This window comes from Papaver somniferum, chromosome 5, assembly GCF_003573695.1.
Source record: "Papaver somniferum cultivar HN1 chromosome 5, ASM357369v1, whole genome shotgun sequence".
In the NCBI taxonomy this organism is placed as follows: Eukaryota; Viridiplantae; Streptophyta; class Magnoliopsida; order Ranunculales; family Papaveraceae; genus Papaver; species Papaver somniferum.
This window is the reverse complement of record NC_039362.1, coordinates 16150451-16175375: the sequence shown is the minus strand read 5'-3', so window position 1 is coordinate 16175375 and position 24925 is coordinate 16150451. Positions and strand designations below refer to the sequence as shown.

The 24925-nt window shown below is 34.5% G+C and overlaps 2 protein-coding genes across 3 annotated transcripts; one reads left to right on the top strand and one right to left on the bottom strand.

Annotated features, from left to right (window-relative positions):
- Positions 1-1375: 1375 nt before the first annotated feature.
- LOC113281056 (thylakoid lumenal 17.9 kDa protein, chloroplastic) lies at positions 1376-3175 on the bottom strand. Of its 2 annotated transcripts, XM_026529697.1 has the most exons (5): positions 2862-3174; positions 2652-2766; positions 2498-2567; positions 2198-2393; positions 1376-1787 (listed from the first exon to the last, which is right to left on the bottom strand). In XM_026529697.1, coding segments are annotated over exons 1-5 (672 nt in total). In that variant the 5' UTR covers positions 3152-3174; the 3' UTR covers positions 1376-1786. The 2 variants fall into 2 exon arrangements, with proteins under 2 accessions (XP_026385482.1, XP_026385481.1); XM_026529696.1 differs by lacking the exon at positions 1376-1787 and having other exon boundaries at positions 1943-2393; positions 2862-3175.
- Positions 3176-3322: 147 nt separating this feature from the next.
- Positions 3323-7843, top strand: LOC113281055 (cell division protein FtsZ homolog 1, chloroplastic-like). The gene is made up of 6 exons (XM_026529695.1): positions 3323-3634; positions 4559-4658; positions 4849-5078; positions 5597-5764; positions 5875-6108; positions 7385-7843. Exons 1-6 carry the CDS (start codon positions 3365-3367, stop codon positions 7634-7636), a joined length of 1254 nt encoding a protein of 417 aa, XP_026385480.1. The 5' UTR covers positions 3323-3364; the 3' UTR covers positions 7637-7843.
- The last annotated feature ends 17082 nt before the right edge of the window (positions 7844-24925 follow it).

Below are 24925 nucleotides of genomic sequence, written 5' to 3'. Positions count from 1 at the left end.
TTTTGATCCCCTTGCATAAGACTGCTCAAGAAGGGTTTTTCAAGGTATTTTGCCTTTCCTATCATCCAATACAAACATATCCAAAAATAAAATAAAAAAATAATTAGGGATTGTAATCCAGAAAGGCGTTGGTGCCCAGCTTGTTGCTAGGCTCCCCCAACGACTAATTTAAAAAAAAAAATCTTGTAAGAAATTTGGTCACTGTCTTCGTTTAGGTGTTTAGGGGAGAAAGAAGGAAATACGACGTGCTGTTCATTTGACCTCTATATGATGCCCTTGTCAGTATGGTTGTGTCTATCTGACTTTAACTGAGAATACCCAAATGGGAGCTGGTTTCTTTAGTAATGTTTATGTTGCACCTTTCTGTCGATATGTACTAACATGCATTCACATTGACAACTTTCCATATAATTTAGGAGTACAATCATTGTTATTATGGTTTAGCCAAGATTTAGAGACAAGAATTATTGTAAGATTAGGAATTGGTGGGAATAACCAGATCCGTCTTAGCAAAAAAGGAATTAGGCCGAAGGACCAAACTTTGGATATAGTTTATAAGACACATATTTTATCTTTAGTGAAAAGGACTACGTAATGAATTTCAGTATGCACATTTCGTTGTGCATACTTCTGGTCTTGGCGTGTTCACCAAAATGTGTTCATAAACTATGGGTTAGGTTATTATGCTTCTGTAGCCTAATTTTCAGATTCCACAAGTACTCAATAATCATGCCCGACCTGGGCCATTTTACGCCCCTACTAGGAGTCTTAAGCTCATAATTAGTTATGTCCCAAGTTCATGCTGGAATATAGACAACCCAATCGAGGGTTATGATTACTGGTCCAAGAGGACCTGAGAATTCCAATGTTTAAATTTTGTGAAACATGGGGCTAAGAAAGGATTCCTAAAGATTGTGGTTACGGATGTTGGCAATGCCAGTATATTCATTTTGAGGTGGCCAAGCCATAGAGAAGCTTGAAGCCTTGAACTTAAAGATAGTCATTTGTATTCATAGGGAAGGGGCTTCATGGAGGTATAGGCTCATTTATAACCTAATCCATGGTTGATATTTATACTTAATTAGTATTTTCTACGATGAAATTGAGTTTTTATAATGGAATAATTTACGGGACTTTCAATACACACTGAAAAGAACAACTCCACCAATGAAGAACTTCAGATATTCTTGCTGAGTCCATATCTCCTTAAGAAACCCAGGATGGATCATTTTCAGTAAAGATATGTGGTATCTTAGCGACAACAAGTCTACTTGAATTCCAGTTATGCGATGGATTTAAGTTACTATATAGATGGGTGAATATCTAAAAAAACATTTGACATTATTGCCATCACAAAACTGCTTTCATTTCTATTGTGACACTTGTTTCATTTCCAACATTACTATAACTGCGATTGGCTTAATTGCCTGTGATCATGCAGGTTATTTCAAAGGAAGCAGGGTCAGGAACTTGCATGCAGTAAGCTCTTGACAAGCTGAAAAGCGCTCTGGAGGGACTGAACAAAGTCATTTTCGAAGGTTCTCACTTTGTCCAAGAAGTTAAAGCAAGTCCCTTGGTGTGTCAGAAATATTGTAGGCGAGATTCAAGAGTACTCCATCGAGTTTGTCAGGAAAGATTACAGCAGCTCACATTCTGGCAAAATACACTGCATCCAATCACATCAGTGAATGGTGGTAACTTCATTCTCCCCTTCCTGTCGAGTGGATTCCATCCCAGTGGGCTAATTCTCTTTCCCTTTTGTGTTGTTTTTCGTTTTTCTTGTTGTTCTAGAAAAAGAAAAAGAAAAATAAATTAAATCTGCTTTTTGGTGCAAGAATTTGGCCTGCAGAAGAACACCCCATAATTTTTGGTCTAAAAGGTGTTTTAATGTCAGCTAGCTTTCTCCAGTTTATAGTTCATGTCATGCCATGTGAGGCCCATAGAAACTGAAGTTATTAGGCCATCCGTTGTTATTCATATGCGAAGCGAATTCAAAAGTTCACACAACCATTTTATCAAAAACTTTCTGCTGGCAATCCAAGGCATAAAGATAGACAAATCTGAGCTCTACATAGTATTAGTATACCCAAGTTACATACAACTGCGTAATACTAGTATAGCGAAAGCAAATATGTGAAAACTAAGGTTCTTGAAATTGGAATTATAAGATATATGGTTCAATCCATGGAGTGCATACCAACCCAACTGGTCGAGGATTTTCTTCATTCTTTCTTCTTGTCCCTTTGAATCACCAAAGGCAGTGGTGAATGGATACACATAAGTTACTTTCTGAGCCATACATCTATATGAAACCACATCTCCTTTCACTAAAAACTCCACCACATCTTTGTTACCAAACCCTCCATTCTCAATCTCGGCTTGTACGTATTTCCCTGTTAATCGAACACACTCCAATCAATACTGGTAACCAACAACTACAATACTACACAGACATTGGAGTTTTTAAAAAGTGGTGTCAGAGCAGAAATTAAGTTACCATCCAGAGTATCTTCAATGACTAAGATCTTTGCATTTTTCTGTGTTTCCATTATTGCTTCTTGCAATTTCTGCAGAATGTAATTACAAGAACTCAATAAGCGAATATGCTAAACTCTAAAAATGACTTGTTTTTTTTTGTTTTTCATGATTACCTGAACTGCATTCTCAATTTCATTCTTAGAAATCACCCATGGAAATGCGAAGTTTGATGATTTAGGATTCGACGATATACAACTAGGATTAATCGATGGACATGGTCTAATTTTCCTGCAAGAAACAAGCATACAAAACCATGTAAAATCAAGAGAAACCTGTGGCACTCAACAAATTAATGAAAATGAATGAATCACATTATGAATTACCCATATTCTAATCCGATCTTCAAGTTTTTGGACTGTGAGAACGGAGTAGTCGGACTAACAACAGCGGAATTACTCCGAGAATTATTCAATGATGGAATTGCTAGTGAAGGTAGTGGAGAATTCAAAGCAGTACTTACAACAACTGCTACCGAAACCAAATTTGATAAGAGAAGATTGTTTTTACTTTGAGAAGTCTGGGTTCGATCAGTAGAACAACAGACTGAAGTATTTGAATGTTTTGGAGGAAAGATTTGAGGAAATTGAGGGAAGAGGAGTAACAGATTACTCATTTTTGGAGGGAAAGACACCCCTTCTTGTTTATCCTTTTTATTCCTTTTGGTTGCCACAGATTTTCATTTCTCTTTCAAATTACCAAATTAACCCCAATTCAACCAAAATGAAGAGGGGTATTTTAGGTATATAATATTTCCAGCTCCGATATCTTCTTCTCCTTCCGGAAGTCTAATTCCTTTCTTCACTGTGAGCTTGAGTTTGAAGGTAAAATGCAGAGCTGCGAGAAATTATTTTCTCTTCCCAGTTTTGCCCTATCAACTAGAAGAAATTCCTTGTATACCCTTCAATCTTCATTCTCATCTTCTTCAAGTGTTCATCTTTACTCAAAACCCTACAAATGTAAAACCCTAGTATCGAGATATTCATGTTCTTGTTCATTTTCTCAAGATTCATCTCCTGAGAATGCGAGAATTAAGGTTGTTGGTATTGGTGGTGGCGGTAATAATGCTGTTAATCGGATGATTGGAAGTGGTCTTCAGGTTTGTTTTCTAAATTACAGATTAGGGTTTTATTTTTATATTGTTTTGATTTCAGTTTGAGCTGAGATTCTCATTTTATTAGGGATTTTTTTAGTATTGAGTTTTGTGTTGTACCTGAGAACTAGTGCTTATGCTGGGTGGACTACCAAGCCTAAGCCCTCAACTCCCGCAGGACCCTGCACCCCTAACACCAATTCCACCACCGAGTCCCTGCACCACCTGCAACTCCTGGGCCGTCCCTCATTCCTCCACCCCCAACATCAGCACCAACTCCACCCACCGCTGATTTGTAGCATGAGTTGGTGGCATTGATGCTGGTTGTGGAGGTGGTGCTAGTTTTAGGGAGGGTGGAGATTTTGGTGATGGAACTGGAGCTGGTGTTGGTTCTTAGGTGGTTGTGGTGGCAATGGAGGTGGTGGTGGAACTAGTGGAAGTTTTTGGCGCCAGTGTTGGAACTGGTATAGGTATTGTGCATAAGGCTCGATGTTGTAGTGCTCGATTTATTATTGCACGAAACGCACCCCCTTTTGATGTCCAAGTAGGGAGTCGTTAGTCCCCCTCTCTGGTAGTGATCTATGTTTTGGAGGAGGAACCCTCAAATGGAGTAAAAAATAAAAACTTATCTCTCAGAATCCAATGCGGATACACTCTCATATGTTGTAAATTAGTCACTCTTTGTAGATAAGATGTAGTGCCATGATTGCTATTTGGGGTTGCTGATGAAGCAAAGAACTTTAATGAATTGGTTAAAGTGGCTTATATACAGATAAGCCTTTCCTTAAGGAAGAAGTTCTTTCCTAATTATTCTTCATATCTTTTCTCGTTTTGGTTGAGTTGGTTTATAGCTTGGTAGATAGTTGTTCCCATGTTTGGATTATATATCACGTCAATTGCGTGCTCATGCTATATTTTCATTGTTATCAGGGAGTTGAGTTCTATGCTATAAATACTGATGCTCAGGCCTTAGTGCAGTCAAGTGCTGAGAAACGAGTCCAAATAGGGGAACAATTGACTCGTGGTTTAGGTAGGAAGTTTCTTGGCTTACTACGTTTTCTTGTTAAAAATTTCTTTCTGAAAGTGAAAAGTCACTCGGATTCTCTTTTAAATGCTCTCAGTTCAGTGAACTTCGTAGTTCCTCTCCATAGCCAGTAAAGAACCACTGTGAGTGGTGTGGTATGTTTCTTAACTGACAGATAGTTTGTTCAGTAATACAGGTACTGGAGGAAATCCGGAGTTAGGCGAGCAGGCGGCTGAGGAGTCGAAAAATGCGATCTGTGAAGTTCTTGCTGACTCAGATCTTGTTTTTGTTGCCGCCGGAATGGGAGGTGGGACTGGTTCTGGGGCTGCTCCAGTAGTGGCTCGCTTGTCTAAGGATGCTGGTTATTTGACCGTAGGTGTGGTAACATACCCATTTAGTTTTGAAGGTCGCAGAAGGTCTGTACAGGTGCATTCTCTTACCTACATCTGAAATACTTCTCATGTACTTGTCTTTGTTTTACCAAGAAAAAAGTAAGGCATCCACACTTCAAACTAGTTCGTATGCTTTTATCGCACACTAAGCACAAGCTAGTATAACTTGGCTGTGAATATTTGCGAATATTCACGGAGCGCCGAAACGGGAGATAAGCTTGTTCCATTTTCTAATAGCGTTTTATGTATGAACTTGCCATATTTTGGTCGATAACACCTGTTTAAGCAGGACTTAAATGTGATAGGTTTATCCTGTTCCCTAATTGCGTTGGCAAATATTCATGGAGTGCCACGTGGGACCTGAACTGGTGGATAAGTTTATCTAGTTCTTTAATAGCGTGACATGTATCAACTTGGAGTTCTAGTCATGGAATGCCAAGCAAAACCTAACGTAGTGGATAGGTTTATCCTCTTCTCGAATGGTGTCACATGTATCAACTTGCCCCTGTTCTGTGTATAAAATAGGTGATGAAATATAGTTATCTTTTGCAGGCTCTTGAAGCTATTGAAAAACTTCAGGCTTCTGTGGACACTCTAATTGTAATACCCAATGATCGGTTGCTCGACGTAGCTCCTGCACAGACACCTCTTCAAGAAGCTTTCCTTTTGGCTGATGATGTACTTCGCCAGGGTGTTCAAGGAATCTCAGATATTATAACTGTAAGCATCAATGTTACAACCCTGTGTTGCTCACAACCTCGTACATGTTCACCAAACGGAAGGTTAACTGTATATGGTTAACGTTATTGTATCTATATGTCTTGATCCAGATTCCAGGCTTAGTGAATGTAGATTTTGCGGATGTGAAAGCTATAATGAAAGACTCAGGAACCGCAATGCTTGGTGTTGGGGTGTCCACAGGCAAGAACCGAGCTGAAGAGGCGGCGCTACAAGCAACCTCAGCTCCATTGATAGAAAGATCAATTGAGCGGGCAACTGGTGTGGTGTATAATATTACGGGGGGAAAGGACCTAACTTTGCAAGAGGTGAACAGAGTGTCACAGGTACCAAACTTAACCTCTTAAAGAAGATTGAGTTTTGCCGTTTCATTTTATTTATGTCTTTTTGGTGGTATATGAAATACTGAAGAAGAAGAAAATCAGTACATGAAGCGTGAACTTAGCTTACCCGACCAACAACAGGACACACCCAAACTAATGATTAGTCAGTACCCAGAAGCCAACATACCAACATGTCACAATAGTACAAATTTAAAACTCCCAAGACAAGAACAAGTCAACATCTCATGACCATAAATCAATATGCATCGTTCCAACCATTCATGGAGGTTCAAACGCCCTCTTTTTTCATCTAACCATGATCACTTCTGTAGATATCCCCTCAAATCAGGTTTACAATGAAGCTAGTGCGCAAAAGTTAACTGATTGATAAACTCATTGTCTATCTGACCACTGCACCAAAACATTTGCTACTGATATAGCCTTAACACGAATGTATTATTTTTTCTTTTACTTTCCATATATTGAACAACCCCACAATATCATTAGGTATTACTCACTCAAAACGGAACTTCTGCACAAAGACCCACACATTCTAGTCAACTGAACACTGTGATACGAAGGCAATTTATATTCTTTGAATCTGGTTAAAAGTGGGAGGCAGTTGCAACTTCTCAAATGCTGTTGATAACCACATTGGGTTTCCCTCCTTAGTAGCTGCACCATGACTAGCCACATTGGGTTAGTTAACTCCGGTCTTACTTATTATATCACTTGATCTGTATTTCATATGTACAGTATCTTTGACCATCTGTGCCTTATCATTAGGGTTGGCCATAGATTGAACAACCCCACAATATCATTAGGTATTACCATTTAAAATGGAACTTCTGCACAAAGAAAACATACACATTCTTGGCAGTTGAACACCGTGATACGAAAAAATGCAGTTTATATATTGTTTTAGTCTGGTTAATTGTGGGAGGCAATTGCAACTTCTTAAATGCTATTGATAATTTTGAGGGAGGGTTTCCCTCCTTCGTTATTAGCTGCTCCCTGACTAGCCACACTGGTTTGCCAACTCTGATCTTACTTACTATATCGCTTGACCTGTATTTCATATGTTGATCATCTGGACATTATCATTGGCGGTGTCTTGTGTTCTTTTCTTTGCATCAATTGTATGGTAGAGTCAGTTTTATGGTAGAATGGGAGTAGCCATATTTTTAGTCAGCTGTGTTGTTATGGTTTTAATATACTTCTCCCACATTGTATCTATCTGAATCAACAATTGATGCAAATTGTTTTGTTGCTAATGCAGATTGTAACCAGCTTGGCAGACCCATCTGCCAACATAATATTTGGTGCTGTAATTGATGATAGATACACAGGTGAGGTGCATGTAACCATAATTGCTACTGGGTTTTCCCAAACATTCCAGAAAGCTCTCTTCCTGGATCCCCAGTCATCTAAGAGGGAATCAGCGAATGCTAAAAAAGAGGCTCCAGTTCCTGTTGCGACAGCATCAGACAATGGATCCTCAACCTTCCCTACTAGAAAACGACTATTCTGATTCAAATCAAAGTCGAATTCCTTTTCATGTATATTTTCCTACGAGCCTACCTAAAACAGTTGAATTTTTCATTTTGCACTGCCTTTCACTACTCGGCTCGAAACAAGAAATTCTTGGTATGGTTGTATCTTATTCAGTTGGTTTTTCTGATGTCCACTGTACTCTAGTCTTTTCCAATCTTTCATGATAATAATTCCTGTTGTTGCATCTGATGATCATCGGATGACATGGGGAGTCAGTTAAATGCAAATATGGTAGGATTGTTTGACAACATGAAACCGCCCATGGTTTTGTATCAAATGCTGATGCATGCAATTTGATGACATGAATGAGCAGAGGGCTGGACAATTGATATGAGCAAGTGAATCATGCAAGCTGAATTTCAAATTTTCCAATAATGTGTCTGATTCTGCCAGAATCTGTGACATGGTACGATTCCATATTGTTTGTGTGCTGGCGTGCAGGACTGAGATCAGTGAGTACCAAACACCACCCAATGGAATCTGATCCTGAGTTCCAGTGGGAAAACAATCTGTGTTAATGGTTTAGTGTGATGTCATCCACCAAATTAGTTAGGTGTTTATGGAAGAGAAGGAGAACATTACTTTAAGAGTTAAATTAGTAAAACAAAGTAGAGAGAAATGGAAAAACTTGTGTCCTTGCTTCGTTTTCTTTTCATCTCCTCTCTGAAAAGAACAGCTGGATGATTATGAAAGGATGATGATGAGTGTGACCTAAAGTGTTCATTGTTCAGTGAATGTCAAGTGGCACCAGATTTGACACATTCCACTTCTCACTATTGTCTTTGAACCCTACCCTTTTTTTTTCTTCTTTGATTAGGATTTTTTGTTTAAACCCTTGGTATTCATAGACTTTTAAGCTTGTATAACCTCAACTAATCCCATATTAATCATTTATTGGTCTAAGTCTTAGTCTTAAACCCCCTTTCTTATATTAGTTAGGCTTGTTTCCACTAATTTAGATAAAAATTGTTCAAAAGAGACTCAAAAAAACATAAAAAGGATGACAACATTGGCCAAGTGTTGCCTGGTTGGTGAAACCGTGAGCTTCGTTCAATCTATTAGAAGCGCTTTCTGGCTTTCTGCAATCGGAACAGAGCTAAGAAAATCTAACAAATATCATAAATATAGCTAAAAATATCTTTTGGATAGAAACAATTTAAGCTAACTATGAGATGATCAATTTGGATGATGTGAACTGATCAAAATCATTCATCCTTGATGCCAAAAAAAATTTTAAAAAAATGAACCCACCACTGAAAAGAAGATAAACAGTACTACTATATGTCACTAATTAAGTTTCTCATCATTGGCTCATTTTATTCTGCATCGACAACAATTACACCGACTCCCGAGTCGACACGCACGAGAATCCTACTAATTGCTAAGCATGCAACTAGGCAGGCATTAAAATTAGAAGCAAATACAAAACAAGGATTGAACATTTGAATTAGTGAGAGTTTGATTAGTTAAAACCTCCTACTACTCTTAAACTTTAGTGACGTTCCTTTAGCTAACTTTATTTTCGTGTTCAAATTTTTCACTAATTCCTCCTTTTTTTAAATATGATGAACTAGCTTAATTTCTTCATATTCCTAACACATTTTCCTACTATTTTATTGAAAAGAATAGCAATTTTGTTCCGGACAATTGCTTCTGCCGTCCGATAGTCATATCGTTTGGGCATCCAACGATGACGTTTACGGCGGTGCACGTAGTGTAGGTACTTGGAAAATCACTTGATTAATAATGTATGAGTGTTGTCAAGAGTAATCTTTGGTGGCTTTGGTGGAATGTGAGATAATTAGCACTTGAACTCATCACTTTCACTTCCTTTTCTTCTTTTTAATTAATTTTTTTGTTTATTGTTAAGTAGCTTTTTAAACTTGGTTGATTTGTTCTTTGGAATTTTGTTTACACTCGTTTGGAACATTGTAGGGTTTTTAGTGAACATCAAAGGCCCATGAGTTTGTATTTTTATTGTTGCGTATCATGTCTGCAATTTCTCTAATAACAACATGAGGATTTGTATATTTAGATTAATTTAAAAAAAAAATATGATGATAATTAGAGAATAAAATACCTAATTATAATCGAGAAGAAGCATATTCGATTTTGTCTTGGATGAGAAATAAAGCAAACCCCGTTCGGCATTCGCACTCGAAGATAATCAAACTTCTTTTCCAAGTGATTATTATCGAAAATTAGTAATTTAATTAAATGAACAATAATAGCTAATTAAAACTCGTATCAAAGTTAACTCTCATCATTAGGTTAACATGACTACGTTTAGTGATAATACTGCTTTTGTTTTGATCGGTAAGAAAAAAGTGCGTTTAGTGAATAGATAACATGTAAAAAGTAACAAAATACAGAGAGAATCAAATGCCGGATAGTAATAAATGAGATATCTCTATTGAATAATTTTTACCACTTTTCTTTGTTAGATATTTTCAAGATTGTTTGACGCTATCCGGGGGATCCGGGTGGCGTAGCCCCTCCCGGTTGTGTTCGACCTGAATATCCCTATAAATAGTGAAGGCATTCTCCCATTCTGATCAATTAATTCAACTTGTTTTCTCTCTTTCAAAAGCATCATCAGAAACCTTTCTCGTGTGTTCTGTAAGATTTTCATTGTATCATGAAGGCATTATTTCGCATACATGTTATAATCACCAATTGATATTGGGAGGGTAGAAATAATCGTCTAAAAGAAATCTATTCGAACCTTGTAAGTCAAGAGTACAACTATTTCTTTGTGTTTATTTCATCTCTATTTGAACCTATTTTCCAACATTTTTGTTTCTATGTACAAGTGTACAACTATTTTTTTAGTCTCGACTCTTGAGAGACTATGGCTTCTTTAACTTTACATATTTTGTTTTGTGTCAACTGGGTAATAACCATCAAACATCAATCATGGGGTTTTCATGACTACATCAGCGATTACCAAATTCTACCGGGTTATTAAATTCATATTAAACAAAATATTACCACTGATTCGAAAAAATAGGTTGGTTTCATGTGTAATTTGTACATGAAACCAATCTATTATTTTGAAACGGAGGTCGTAATTTTTTCATATTCCTAACACATTTTCCTACTATTTTATTAAAAAGAATATCAATTTTTAAAAATAATTGGTATAAAGGTACCGAGTTTTGGCATATATCATAAAAATAATTTTTTTATTCGATCTAGATAATACATATCCAAATAATTTCATTACAGATTATTTGGTAATTTACCAAGCCACTGAATGGTTGACCGCTTTGGTACCCATTTTATGAGTTGGACAAATTCAATATCTTTTCTCTAATCCATACCAAAACTCATAGACTTGCGACAAACACACTAGGTCTACAAATAAGGATCAACATATTTTTCGTGTCATGACTCGCGAGATAGATTATTTGTCACAATAGAAAATTTAGGTCAAGACAATTTCGAGTCTCATAAAAAAATTGGCCATGCAATAAAGAATTTGGTTCTTGAGAAAATCTTTTACCAACGAGGTGTACTTCTCTAAGAAAAGATTTGGTGACGTGACAGATTTTGGCTCGTGTTTACAGAATTTGAGATGTTGTACAAAATTTGCTTATCGGAACATATTTTGGGGATGATGAAAACTTTAGGTCATGAGTTCAGATTTTGGGTCGCAATGAGGTTTTTGTCGCGAGGCAATGTTTGGGTTACTAAGTAAATATTCGATCATGTTATTGATCATGAAACAAATTTAAGTTATGTTGTGACTTCTAGCTAAGATCACGAAAATTGAATTTGATGCGAACGAGGCGTTTTTTTTTTTATCACATCTTATATTTCATTAAGGGTGATCATTAAGTGCTATAAGACAACTTTGAGTCACTTGGTCAATGTTGGATCATCCTAGCAGATTTTTGGATTCTGAGCATATCGTGAATCATGATGACAAATTTTGGGTTTTATCGACAGATTTTTAGGAGATTAAGTAAACCATCAAACCCATTAAAATCACCACAGAAATGTAACTAGTTAAGTGAAACTAGCAATAAAAATTAATCTGTAATGAAATTATTTGGATATGTATTATCTAGATCGAACAAAAAAATTATTTTTATAATATATGCCAAAACTCGATACCTTTATACCAAAATTATCTATTTTTTAATTTTAAACATATTGTTTATGAGTTGAGTAGGGATTTCAAACCATGATGGACTGACCATGTAATGACTCGACTTTCTATTAATATTTTTTCCACTTAACCATTATGGTCATCCATCAGCGTAGAGTCTTCAATCTGAGCTTTGTATTCACTCTTTGAGTTCCTGCTATGTCATTTTTAGTGAAAAGTAGAAAAATCATAATCTTACGTGGCCACTAAAGTAATAAGCACAATCATGCGACAAGTCCGACGTAAAACCATATTAGTAAATCCCATGCCATTTTTCTTCTCATTATAAAAATTTAAAAGATTTTGGATGTAGTTTAGGAATCCCTGTCACATGGGTTTTTCCTTTCACTGTTGTTGCGGTCGTGCTTTCGTGCCTAGCCTTGCTATCTCTAATGTCGTCACTCATAAACGCAAAAAATATTTGGATAAGTGTATTGCTCAGGGTTATGGTCTTTGTGTCTTAGCTTTCTCCACCCTTGGTGACTTTGGGGAGGACATGATAGTTTTTCTGAAAACATTGAGGTGCTACATAGCCAGTCATGATTTTCATGATAAATTTAGGAACTTTGTTTTACACGGAATAGGTATTGTCATTCAAAAAGGGGTTGGTGCGCAGCTTGTTTGCAAGGTTACCGACCATTTCTGTTATAATTTAAGAGTAATAATTGTGTTCTTTTATTGCCTGGATAGATTAGCGTATACCCAGATTAATTGGGGTATCCCTAAGAAGACAAAATAAGGTTATTGGAAAGTAAAACCAAAAACCCCTTAGCCACATATTTTCAAAAATGGCTAATCTATCATTGCTTAATTAACATTAATAAATCTGTTTAATTAATTGAGTTAGTCGATTAAAATTCTGAAATTATGTTTTATTTAGATTGAACTCATGGATCATGTGGGAAAATTTTTGAGGAAAAAAATTTGCTTTAAGAATTTTGTTTGTAACGGAAATGAAACTACATTACTCAAACACTTATAAAAAGGGGATAGCAAAGGCTCTGAGTGATTTCATACTCAAAATTACAGAAAAAGTTCACACTTTCAAAACTGAAAGTATAAAAAGTCGGCAAGGTCGATAATACTGGAAGATAACGACCATTAGTAGCCGACATGCTGATAATAAATCATAATGCGGACTATATGACTTTTGGCATACATGAAAGGTGTTGTAAATGCTTGATTAGTCGGCATGTTAGTTATTTTTGAACATGCCGACTACACAGTGGTCGTCATGGTCGAAAATGCAACACACTGACGACTGTCTATTAGTCGTCATCTTATTTCCATAAAACCATGACGACTAACAAAAAAATTGGATACAGGAAAACTTTTTTTCTGGGAGTTATTAGTCGTCAAGGTTTAGAGATGAAGACCATGACGACCCTGTAAAATGTTACTTTCAGAAACAAAACTCTTTGAAAAGTCGTCACTTTATTCGTCCTACAACCTCGACGACTAAAAATAAATATGAAAAGTCGTCATGCTCGACGAAGAGATATCATGACGACCGTGTAACTGAAATCCAACAAATTCAATTTTTCCGACCCAATATGCCATTTAAACAACAAAACAAACTATTAGATGGAGTTTGAAGGAATTAATCAACAATAAACGAAAATTTAGTCGACAATTTTTTTTACATTTGAAAACGATGAAATATAGGAAAGGAGAAAGAAATTAATCATTAAATTGATGATGAAGGAAGGAGAAAGAAAAGAACAAGGTTTGAATCTAAAACCAAAAGAAGAACAGTTTTGGTTATTATTAGGAGAAGGATAATTAGGTAATTTATATATATTGGACACCTCTTAACCCACTGTTATAGCTGGGAACAAAATGAATATACCCAACTAATCTGGATATTACCCCAATCTGACCTGATTTAAAATAAGCAACAAATTGGTGTAACAAATTAGAGCGCCAATAGTCTCAAATAATCGGAACCATTCTGACAAACAAAATCTATCCCCATCCTTAACACAACTAATTAACCTAGCTTAATTAGGGCTATCGGGATTAATTGGCGGCCATGCACTGGAAGACAAAAAATGTCACCAGAACCTAATTTGGGTCACCCCTTATAAAATATTTTTTAAATGGTTAAAGTGCCCCTAAATGATTAGAGTTAAAATTTAATTAATTAGTGATAATCTTACTTAATTAGAGTTTAATTATTTTTTCCAGATTTTTTGTCTGTAATTTTTAGTCTAACTTTTTTTTTTTTTTTTTTTTTGCCCAGATAGTATGAAAAATCGTCAAGGTATTAAAAAATTTCATTGACGACCCTCAACAGTCGTTAATGTTTAGACTGTTTAAGTGACGACTCTAAACTGTCGAAGATTCATTAATGGCGGAAATGTACGACAGTTTTGGGTCGTCATAAAAATGATCAATTCCCTGACGACCCTTTGGAAGGGTCGTTACTGTTTTGGTTACGCATTTGACGACTTAAACAGTCGTTAATGTTTTAGAAATGTCGTTATAGACTGTCGTTAATCTCTAAAAAGAGTCGTTAGTGTATGACAGTTTAGAGTCGTTATTGTTTTGATCATGATATATATGACGATCCTAAACTGTCGTTAATGTCGGTGAAGGGTCGTTAATGAGGATCGTTACTTGAAAAAAAAAATATTAATCAAGGATAAAATAGTATATTCATCTTCCGATTTTTACACCCCTGAAAAATTTGGGGGCAAACAAAATTCCATGACCTCCAAATAGAAGTTATCGCCCAATTAAACTAGGCTAATTAATTACTAAAAAATTTGAGGATTCCAAAACAACAAATTCTTTTCATTTTAATAAATCAAATTATTATTTTTTTTTTAATTTACACAAACGGATTGCATTGAATAATTGTACGGTTGAGATAGCAACTATTTTTTATCAGGACCCCGCACCCCTCACCTAAACACGTGTATTGTGCAGCTATTATCTCCACGTCATATTAACAAAAACAAAAATCAAAAGCTAATACGTGTAAACTCGGGGATTCGATGATATCATGCCACGCAAGTAACTTAAAAAATCATCCTAACCCATCCAGATCCTCACACGTGTCGCCCATCTCATTCGGTGCTGATGATGACGTGGATAAAGATGTCAGAACCAAAAACATCGAAAAGGAGTGGTATCTATTGATGGCCTAATCACTTCCGTGACCTAAGTTTTTGACATCATCCACATTTTATTACCTAGATTAGCCCTATCATATTCAGTAAAAATGTCATCAGAAGGGTAAAATTGAACTTTGAAAGGGACTACTACTACAGCAACTTATCATGCAGTCACTAGTCAGTACCTTCTGTTCTTCTGATCATCATCATAATAATGTAATGAAAATTAATGACAGAAAAACAAAAGGCGTACTCTCTCAAGCCTATCCTATGAATAAATGAATGAATAATTCCTATTGGGGAATTACTGCAAAATTAGTATCATTGAATGATACTACTTTGGGGTGCGATTAAATAATTAAGGCTTCCTTTAATGGTGTTACCACTTGTTTTTATAACAAAACCACAAGTGTAAGAATAGTCATGGCTGCTAATGGGAGATCGGAATTAGCAGGGATACCGTTTGAGTGATCCGACAGTCAGGATCGGATATAATTTTTTTGTCTCATATGAAAAGGTACCCCATGTAATTCCGGTCCCCCATTAGCAGCCTTGAAAAGCTTCAAGTCCTTGAGGCAATTCTTATAGCAATCAACAAGTCACCAAATCTGTTTAGCCATATGGATGGTCAAACTGCATTTTGTACCGTGATAAAAGTAGTGGGCGGCTGATCATCAAACGCGTGTGTCAAAGAAAAGCGCTGGCGGTTTAAGAAAAAAATTGGTGGACGATCTCAACACGTTGGCGCGTGATGCGCAGCCGCCAACGGCTAGTTTTTCAAATTTAAAAAACATTCATTTTTACCTCTATAAATTACCACCATCTTCAAACAACTCATTCACGCCAAAATTCATTTCTCTTGAATTTTCTCTTCTAAATCTACTTCAATTTTTTAGTTTTATTCTTCTTGAAAAGGCGGTCACACTTTTTTGCGATGCAAAACTTGAAGATGTTGTTTCTGAGATATGTGGAAGTTTTAAAAAGATTTAAAATTGTAAGAGGGAAGTGCAAGTTTTTGAAGTGGCTCCAAGAAAATGTTCCGCTAAAAGGCAGAGATAAGCTCCAGTTTTGAAAGTTAACAACAAAAAATTCAAAAACAAAGGCGAAATTGTCAAAGAACGCGTTGAATGGAAGATACGTCAAATGAAGATAAACAGGATGCCAAGGCTTGTGCTTGATTTTTATTGAAGTTTTTTAGTACTTTTTATTATTATCTGAGTTTATTTCTTGTAAAAAAATTGGCAGTAATATCAATGACTGAAAATATGTAGATTTTAAAATAGATTTCCACTTCAGATTAAGCGATATTTATTACATTTTAAATGTACATATAACATCAAACTACATTTTAATAAACGACAATAATAACATCAAACTACATCAAAACCAGCGACATCGTTCCTATAGATTCATAGCATTCAAAATGCTTAAACTCTCTTCCGGTTTTCTGTAAAACAGATAAACAACAAGTAAAGATATTGTGATGCAGTTGATCAGTGAGGACAAAGGTATTAAGATACTCACCAGTTCTTCGTTGGATAATCCAGAATTGCAACGGTGAACCACCCACAAAACTTCTGTATAATGTTTGACATCATTAATGATGAATGAAAATCTTAGTTCTAGGCTCGAACTGTTTCTCGTGGTTTCGTTCCGCGACGCTATAAAATGGTCTAGTACTCCTTCCTAGAAATAGTCACTGTTCATTGGTCTCATCATATGATGTAACCAACTTCGAACAAGAGTAACATCTTCTTTCATTGTAAATACCATGAGAGGCATTCGAGTGCGGTAAAGATGTGCTTGAGACAGACCATCTTTAAGAATGTTGAAACAAGCTTTGCAAAGAAAAGGTTTACCGTGAGCTTCCCCCCAATTATCAAGAAATGTTTGGATCACTTCGACTTCAGTTGCACCGATGAACTTCTCTCGATCAATTTCCCTTACCAGAGCTAGAAATGGCTTGACTGCAAGCCTAACAATATTATTGAAGTAACATATTATTTATCTACTTCGGCTTCAGTTACACCGATGAACTTCTCTTGATCAATTTCTCGATAAATTACCCTTTTGGAATGATGTGCTCACTCATTCCCACTTCAGTTTCTTTATCTGTAAAATAACATATTATTGTATTCATATCACTTGAGATATTTGTATTTACATAATATCAGACTGTATGAGTTTGTTTTGGGATTAATTTATGTAGTTAGGAATTTTAAATTAGATAACCTAATTTTGATGCTTTAAATTTAAGTTGTAATCATATTACCTAAACAGGTGATTAAGTTGGGGAGTCGAAATTGAACATGATAACTTATTACTAGTGGATGTAGATTTTGGGAAACCTATTCAGGTATATAATTACACCACCTTTACAAAGATTAAGATTTTTTTTTTTGCTAGTTTTGTAATACTGTTGATTTTACTAAGAAGATTCTGGATCGAGTTTGGTTGGGTGATGATGATGATGAAGAAGAAAGTTTTTGGAAATATGCATATATTCCAAAAGTCCTTGAATTTTGTTCACAAAAATTATAGGACATTTGGTTTGAGAGTTTAGAGTGTCTGAAGACATTTGTTCGCACCAGATGAGATTATCAAGAAGGAAAAAAAAAGATCTAGGAAAAACAAACACATATTTTCGAATGAGGAGATTCAAGATGACACTAACATGAGTATAATTATGAATGTTCAACCGGTTATCGAAGGTGCAAGCACATCTTCTGTTGACCCCTAAATTTCCTCGGGTTTGAAATCCGTAATAGATTTCATGAAATCGAAGAAGAAAAGTAGGTAGCCACTTCTCAATTAGCTTTGGAAGATTCAGATATAAACATCATAAAATTGTCATCGTCGGGGCCAATTTGAGGATCCAGCAAGCAGTTGAGATTAAAATCCAAACTAACATGTATGTTCCTAAATAGCACTCATAGTACAAAAATGAAAAACTTCCAAAATCTAGAATTCCTAACAAGGTCTCAACAGATAAAATTTTGAAATATGGTTCTTTATGGGGCTTAAACTTTCCGCTCTTTAAAGATGGACCACAAAGAAACGTTTAACGATCTCATAAAATTCATGATGGTGTAATTATAGGAGATGTTGACGAGTCTACTAATTGATATTAGTTATTGTCTTCCATTTTGGTTTGTAAGTTGCATTTTGATTTTCAAGTGCAACAAGATGTATCTTACACTGCTGATCTTCTTTCTGTACTTGAAAATTTTTATTTGCTTTAGCTTTAGCTTTGTTATGTTAGTTTTTCTTCGAGATTTATGCTATGTTTCAGTCGTATCCATCTGCCCATGATTTGTGTGCCTTTTAATCTATTGTCTTTGAAAGATCAAAAAATAAAACAATATAAAAGCAAGAATCTTAATTCAAAGGCCATCGTTCAAATATCATAATTATTCTTTGAAATTCATGTATATAACATGCATCGTGTAATGTGTATAATTTAACTTGTTACTATGATACAAGATACTTATATTTTATCATGTTTTTCATTTTTGATGAACCTGAACACGACATATGCAGTCTCATCCCGTATGGGCGAAATTGAGATGTTAACCTTTTATTTTTAAAAACCAGTAAAAAAAGGCACTCCCTCTGTTTCTGAAAGACCGTCCTCTATTCTATTTTGGTATGTTTCAAAAATGTGTCCAGCTTCTGTTTATAGTCATATTTTTCTAATGAACTCTCTAACATAACCTTAAATTTTTTATATTCATAATTTCTATTTTAATGAGATGTAATCTAGAATATTAATGAAATCTTTATAATTAAGGAAAAATATATCCTTTTGAAGACAATATATGTATGGTTCCAAATTAAATTCTTTATTAAGATTATATTCAATAAGTATACAATCTTTATTGATACTGTTTCTATAAATTCATATGTTTTAGTTTCCTTTTTTTTTTCTATTTACAATCCCAATACGATGTTTGGTAGTTTTTACTACTAACATATTTATTGAAATAAATTAGACAAATAATTAAGGGTGGGAATGCAAACTATCATAGTCTCCTTAATATCTTGATAAAGTCAAACCGGACTGTCTTTTCGAAATGGAGAGAGTATTTATAATCCATAAGGATTACTTTTTCTTGCATTAGCTTGAATATAGATTAAAATCCCATACAAAGCTCCTCTCAATATCCTTTTTTTTTTGAAATCACCGACGTGTTTCATTTACTAATTTTCTCAAAAGGTGAGATGCTTTATTAGACTATTTTGTCTATTTCAAATGGTCAATATTAATTACGTAACATATTTTTGTGCATTAGGCGAGTATTTAATTTTAATCCACAAGCAAGATTAGACTATTAATTAATAAATTTCAAAACACAAAATTGGTTAAAAAGATCAAAATCAACAATTTCTGAGCGAAAAGGACATTTAGATTTTGATACTGTTTAAATGGACAAAGATTTAAAAATAGCCAGGATGTAAACATTTTCATCCTACCCATTTTCAAATACCTTTTATTATTTTTAATTTGCATCTTGGATGCATCCAGTTTCATCCTTGCTATTTTTTAAGTTTCATCCTTGTGTGGTGTCCATTTCACCCATACAAATTTTTACTCGTCCATTTGAACCATGTTTTAAACATGTTTGGACAAATGACCCATTTTCGGATTTCAAAACACAAAATTGGTTAAAAAGACCAAAATCAACAATTCCTGGGTGAAAAGGATTTGTACATTTTGATACTGTTTAAATGGACAAAAATTAAAAATATACTGTTCAAATGAACAAAAATATAAAAATAGCCTGGATGTAACCAGTTTCATCTTACCCATTTTCAAATACTTTTTCTTATTTTTAATTTACATGAGGATGCATCCAGTTTCATCCTTGCTATTTTTTTAAGTTTAAGCCAAGATGAATCCAGTTTCATCCTTACTAGATTTTTTTTGTCCATTTCACCCATACTAATATTTTACTCGTCCATTTGAACCATGTTTTAAATTTTTTTGGACAAATGACTCATTTTCCGATTTCAAAAACTATGAATTTATAAGTCAATTTACCGTTCTCTTAAAGAGGTAAATCATACTCATATATGTCTGGTGAATAGGTAGTATTAAATGATATATTTATGGATAAGGTATGTGCTTTGTTCTTAACATTTACAGCTAAAATTTTAGTGTTTTATAATACACTTAGAAATTACAACATTCCTTGCGATAGATTTTGATTTTGTCGGGAAGAGTACGTAAGCAAAGTTGAAATTGGTATTGGATCGTAACCCAAAAATGCTTTGTGTTAATTTAGTTTATGATATTATTTTGTTTACTCATGTGAGATCACGAATGCCTACATTTGTTGAATAAATGTATCTTAATTTTTTAATATTTGAACGCACATTAATATTATAACTGAAAACTTGACAAATGTAATGGAGCTAGTATGATTTCTTGTTGGTTCAACCATAGAAAGTAGATTTACAAAACCGTAATCAAACATATACACTGAATAAAAAATCTGGAAAACAAGATAATTAATTTGAATTTACATTAAGTATGATGCTATAATGACCATCTTCGGATTATGGGAGAATTTAAAATAACACTGAAACGGTGTTGGTTAAGAATAGTCCCGTACCGTTTTTTTTTTCTTTTTCTGAGTTTTCGCAGTTCATAAGCCACAAGCAATTTGATATTTGCAAGTAAATTTACAATGTTAATTAGTCTCGTGAACTTCAAGAAAGTTGTCACATGAAGAGGCATGCTAAGAAGCATTGGACAATCACATCCTTGCAATCTAATTTTCATTTACTCATCACGAATTCTCATTGGACAATCATATCCTTGCAATCTGGTTTTCATTTACTCATCATGAAATAATTTTTAAGATCGGATTTTTCATTTACTCATCGATAGATGTTGGGATATATATTTAAAAATATAGTTTTGTAATATTAAACCAAACTTAGAGAAATAGTATGATGGTATTATTTTGGGCTCCCACATTATAGATTTGGATTCAAGTCACACCCCATGCATTTGACTAGGTATATTATATATATCTACTAGAACTTTACCCGTGCCGAAACGGCATGACCTCCGTAGTAAGTAAAAAATTATGTCAATTTTAATTTTTGACATTTTTTTGTTGGCTATATATAAAATGACAATTATTTTTCATGTTTTTTAATTGATATGTTTTCTTTTTGAGAATTGCTGGGTTGACCTAAATATTTTTCTCGAAAAAATCACCGGACGAAACATGTGGTGAGACCAACTGAAAACCTTTATTATCCCTATCATCGTTGGGTTTTTCAGGGGTTGCTTTTCGGAATAAATTGTGGCCAGCCTGTACAATAGTTTATTTTGTATTAATAACCATCTTATTTTCACATTAAGAAGATCAACCACAACTTCCACAATAAATGTTACTTATGTCTTAACGACATAAAATAAACATTATTGCCATTAACATACGGAGCACCTGCACTACCATCACCCGGACCACTCATCACCACTATGTTTTCCACCACCAACAATATCGTCACCAGCTCCATGCACCACCACTCACAAAGACCACCCCGATCATCCGTAATGATTATTAACAAATTTATTATTTATTAACGAAAATATGTTTCATTTATAGTAAAATATTTATTATGTGAAATTAATGATACAATAATGATGTAAACAACCACAACCATTGATATATCGTTTCCCTAAACAAATCTCAGCCGCTCTTTATCTTTCCTAACTTGTCCAAATGCAAAATTTAAATTAACACGCAAAAAATATAATTTTACAGTTTTGTTTGTATGTATGCAGAATAAAACATTATTTAGAGTTTACATGTAAATAATTTTTTAGATGTCAAAAAGGGTTGGGTCCCAGCTTGTCGCTCGACTAACAATCAACTCAGTGTAAATGTTTGTTCTTTTGTTTTCTAATAAAACCTTCTAAGGCATCTTTTTATGAAAAATAATTTTTTCAATTGTAACTGCGCTTTATATTGGTTTGGTATCTAACTTTATGAATGAGCTTGGTTTCCTTATAGTCCTCAACCGTTCATTTTCTTTCATGTCCTGACCCGACAAATATCTGGCCCATAATATTTTATTTTAACTTAAAAAAATTAAAAAAATAAAAGAAAGAACTAACATCAAACAAAAAAATAACCAAGGGTAACTATGTAATTTATCTACTTTAGGACACAATTTCTCATCCCACCACCACTGCGTCTTCCAGCACCACCACCATTAATGTCATCACTCAACCATTCTCACGTCCAACACCCACCACAATTATCCCACCGCTGATCCACCACCCCGCCCTCCATCACAACCAATATTAATGTCCACTGATTCAATATAATATAAATTTATCATGTACTATATTAATGAAAGTATTATTTTAAATTTTTAAAAATAAAAGAATTTAAAAAAAAAAACTAATATCAAATAAAGAAATAAACCAAGGTAACTTAGTAATTTATCTACCTTAGGACACATTTCTCATCCCACTACCACTACTTCTTCAACACCACCACCATTAACGTCATTACTCCACCATTCTCATATCCAACACCCACCGCCATTATCCCCACTGTTGATCCACCACCCTGCCCGCCATCACAACCAATATCAATGTCCACTGATTCAATATAATATAAACTTATTATATATTGTATTAATGAAAGTATTATTTTAAAAAAAAATTATAAAAAGAAGTAATATCAAATAAAAAAAATAAACCAAGGGTAACTGAGTAATTTATCTACCTTATGATACCTTTCTCATCCAACTACAACTACTTCTTCCGCCACCACCACCACCACCACCATTAACGTCATCGCTCCACCATTCTCATCAACAGCCACCACCATTATCCCCACAGTTGATCCACCATCCCTATCCACCATCACAACCACCATTAATATCTATTGATTTAATATAACGTAAATCTATTATGTACTATATTAATGAAAGCATATTTATTTGATTAATTAAACGAACAATTATTGTGAAATACTAATAGAATATTTATTATTAAAATTTAATTAAACCGATCATTTTACAACCGTAGATTTAGCTTTTCCTACCACTACTTCTTCCAGCACCACCACCATTAACATCATCACTCCACCATTATCACATCCGATACCCACCGTCATTATCTCCATCGGTGATCCACCACCCCCGCCCACCATCACAACCAATATTAATGTCCACTGGTTCAACATAAAATAAATTTATTATGTACTGTATTAACGAAAATATTATTTTAATTTTTTTTTAAAGTAATATCAAATAAAAAAATTAACCAAGGGTAACTAAGTAATTTATTTACCTTAGTACATATTTCTCATCCCACTATCATTACTTCTTCCACCACCATTAACGTCATTACTCCACCATTCTCACCAACACCCACCACCATTATCCCCACCGTTAATCCACCACCCCCACCCACCATCACAACCACCATTAATGTTTACTGAATATTAGATAAATTGATTATGTATTGTATTAATGAAAGAATATTTACTTGATTAATTAAATAAACATTTATTATGAAATACTAATAGAACATTTATTATTGATATTTAATTAAACTCATCATTTTACTGTCATAGTTTTAGCTTTCCCTGGGAGAAATATGGACCACCCTTTAACTTGCCTAAATAGTCCAAACTATGCTTTATAAGGGAGATATTACTTAAAAAAAATCCGGGAGAGCGGGGCCTTCGAGGTCTTGGGAGGTCTACTGATTTAAAAGTTAATTTTTTGCAGATTCAACTTCTGATTTCCATAACGTTTTTTGTCAACTTAATATTCTCAATTAAATTCATTAATTTCGGTTTTATATTCTAGCCGTTTTATTACAATTATGGAGGATTTTAAGTAGGCAGTTATTATTGATTTTATTCTCATTAAACCGAATTAATTTCCTTTGAGTTATAAAAGACAGTTTTTGGAGAAGATGAATCACTGAGTTTTTCATCTAATTGTATTCTGAGCAAGTGTAAGATAGAGTAAGAGTTGGTTCGATTTCTCAAGGTGCAGAGAAATCGAACAAGAGAGAATCAATTGTTTTATCCTCTAGGTGTTCGACAAATTTTTTGACTGTTAGCACAATCAAGAGGCAGAGTCGCGAAATACCTTAAAGATAGCGACCTAGTCCGCGACTCAGCTGTTTGAGATTCCATTTCATTATTTGTTCACTGTTTCCAACAATAGAGAACACTAAGAAGGGGAAGATATACCAATAAAACGAGGGAACTAGACCTAAGAATGGGAAGGTCATGATTGATGACCATGACACAACTAACAAGCATATAAACCGGAATGGAAGTTATCTTGAAGACAATGGAGCTTAACATCGAACAATACCGGCATCCGACCAAAAGGAAGGCAACTCTTACATTAGAAAATGTACCACTTTCATCTGATTAAATAAAAGGTCCTGAGTAAAATATGTCGCGGTAGAATAAAAACAAAAAAATGATTGACTTCTTTGGCAGAGTAGGAACAACTATGGTGATAATAATTCCTTAGGAAACATAAACCACTAACACGGGAAGTGAAAAAGCGGGGATCTAACAACCACACCCAATATTTCGCTTAATAATCTGTATGGACTAATTCCAATATACTTTCAAGAGAATCAACTAGACAGTCAGACTCAATCTTAAGAAAAGTATATCAACGAGTTGTATCTCAATTTCTCAATTTAATCGTCAATCAAACAAATAGGGATTTGCAAGCCTGATTGAATATAAGAAATAACTTGGACGATATCAAAAACCAATTTCCAAGTGTCAATCAATTTATATCAACAACCAAAGGTTCGATTATCTAATTGATTGAACTTACGCACAACCTGTGATATTTCAATTATATAAACAAATATAATGCGAAAAAGAAATAACACAGACACCCGAAATTTTGTTAACGAGGAAACCGCAAATGCAGAAACACCCCGGGACCTAGTCCAAATTTGAACACCACATTGTATTAA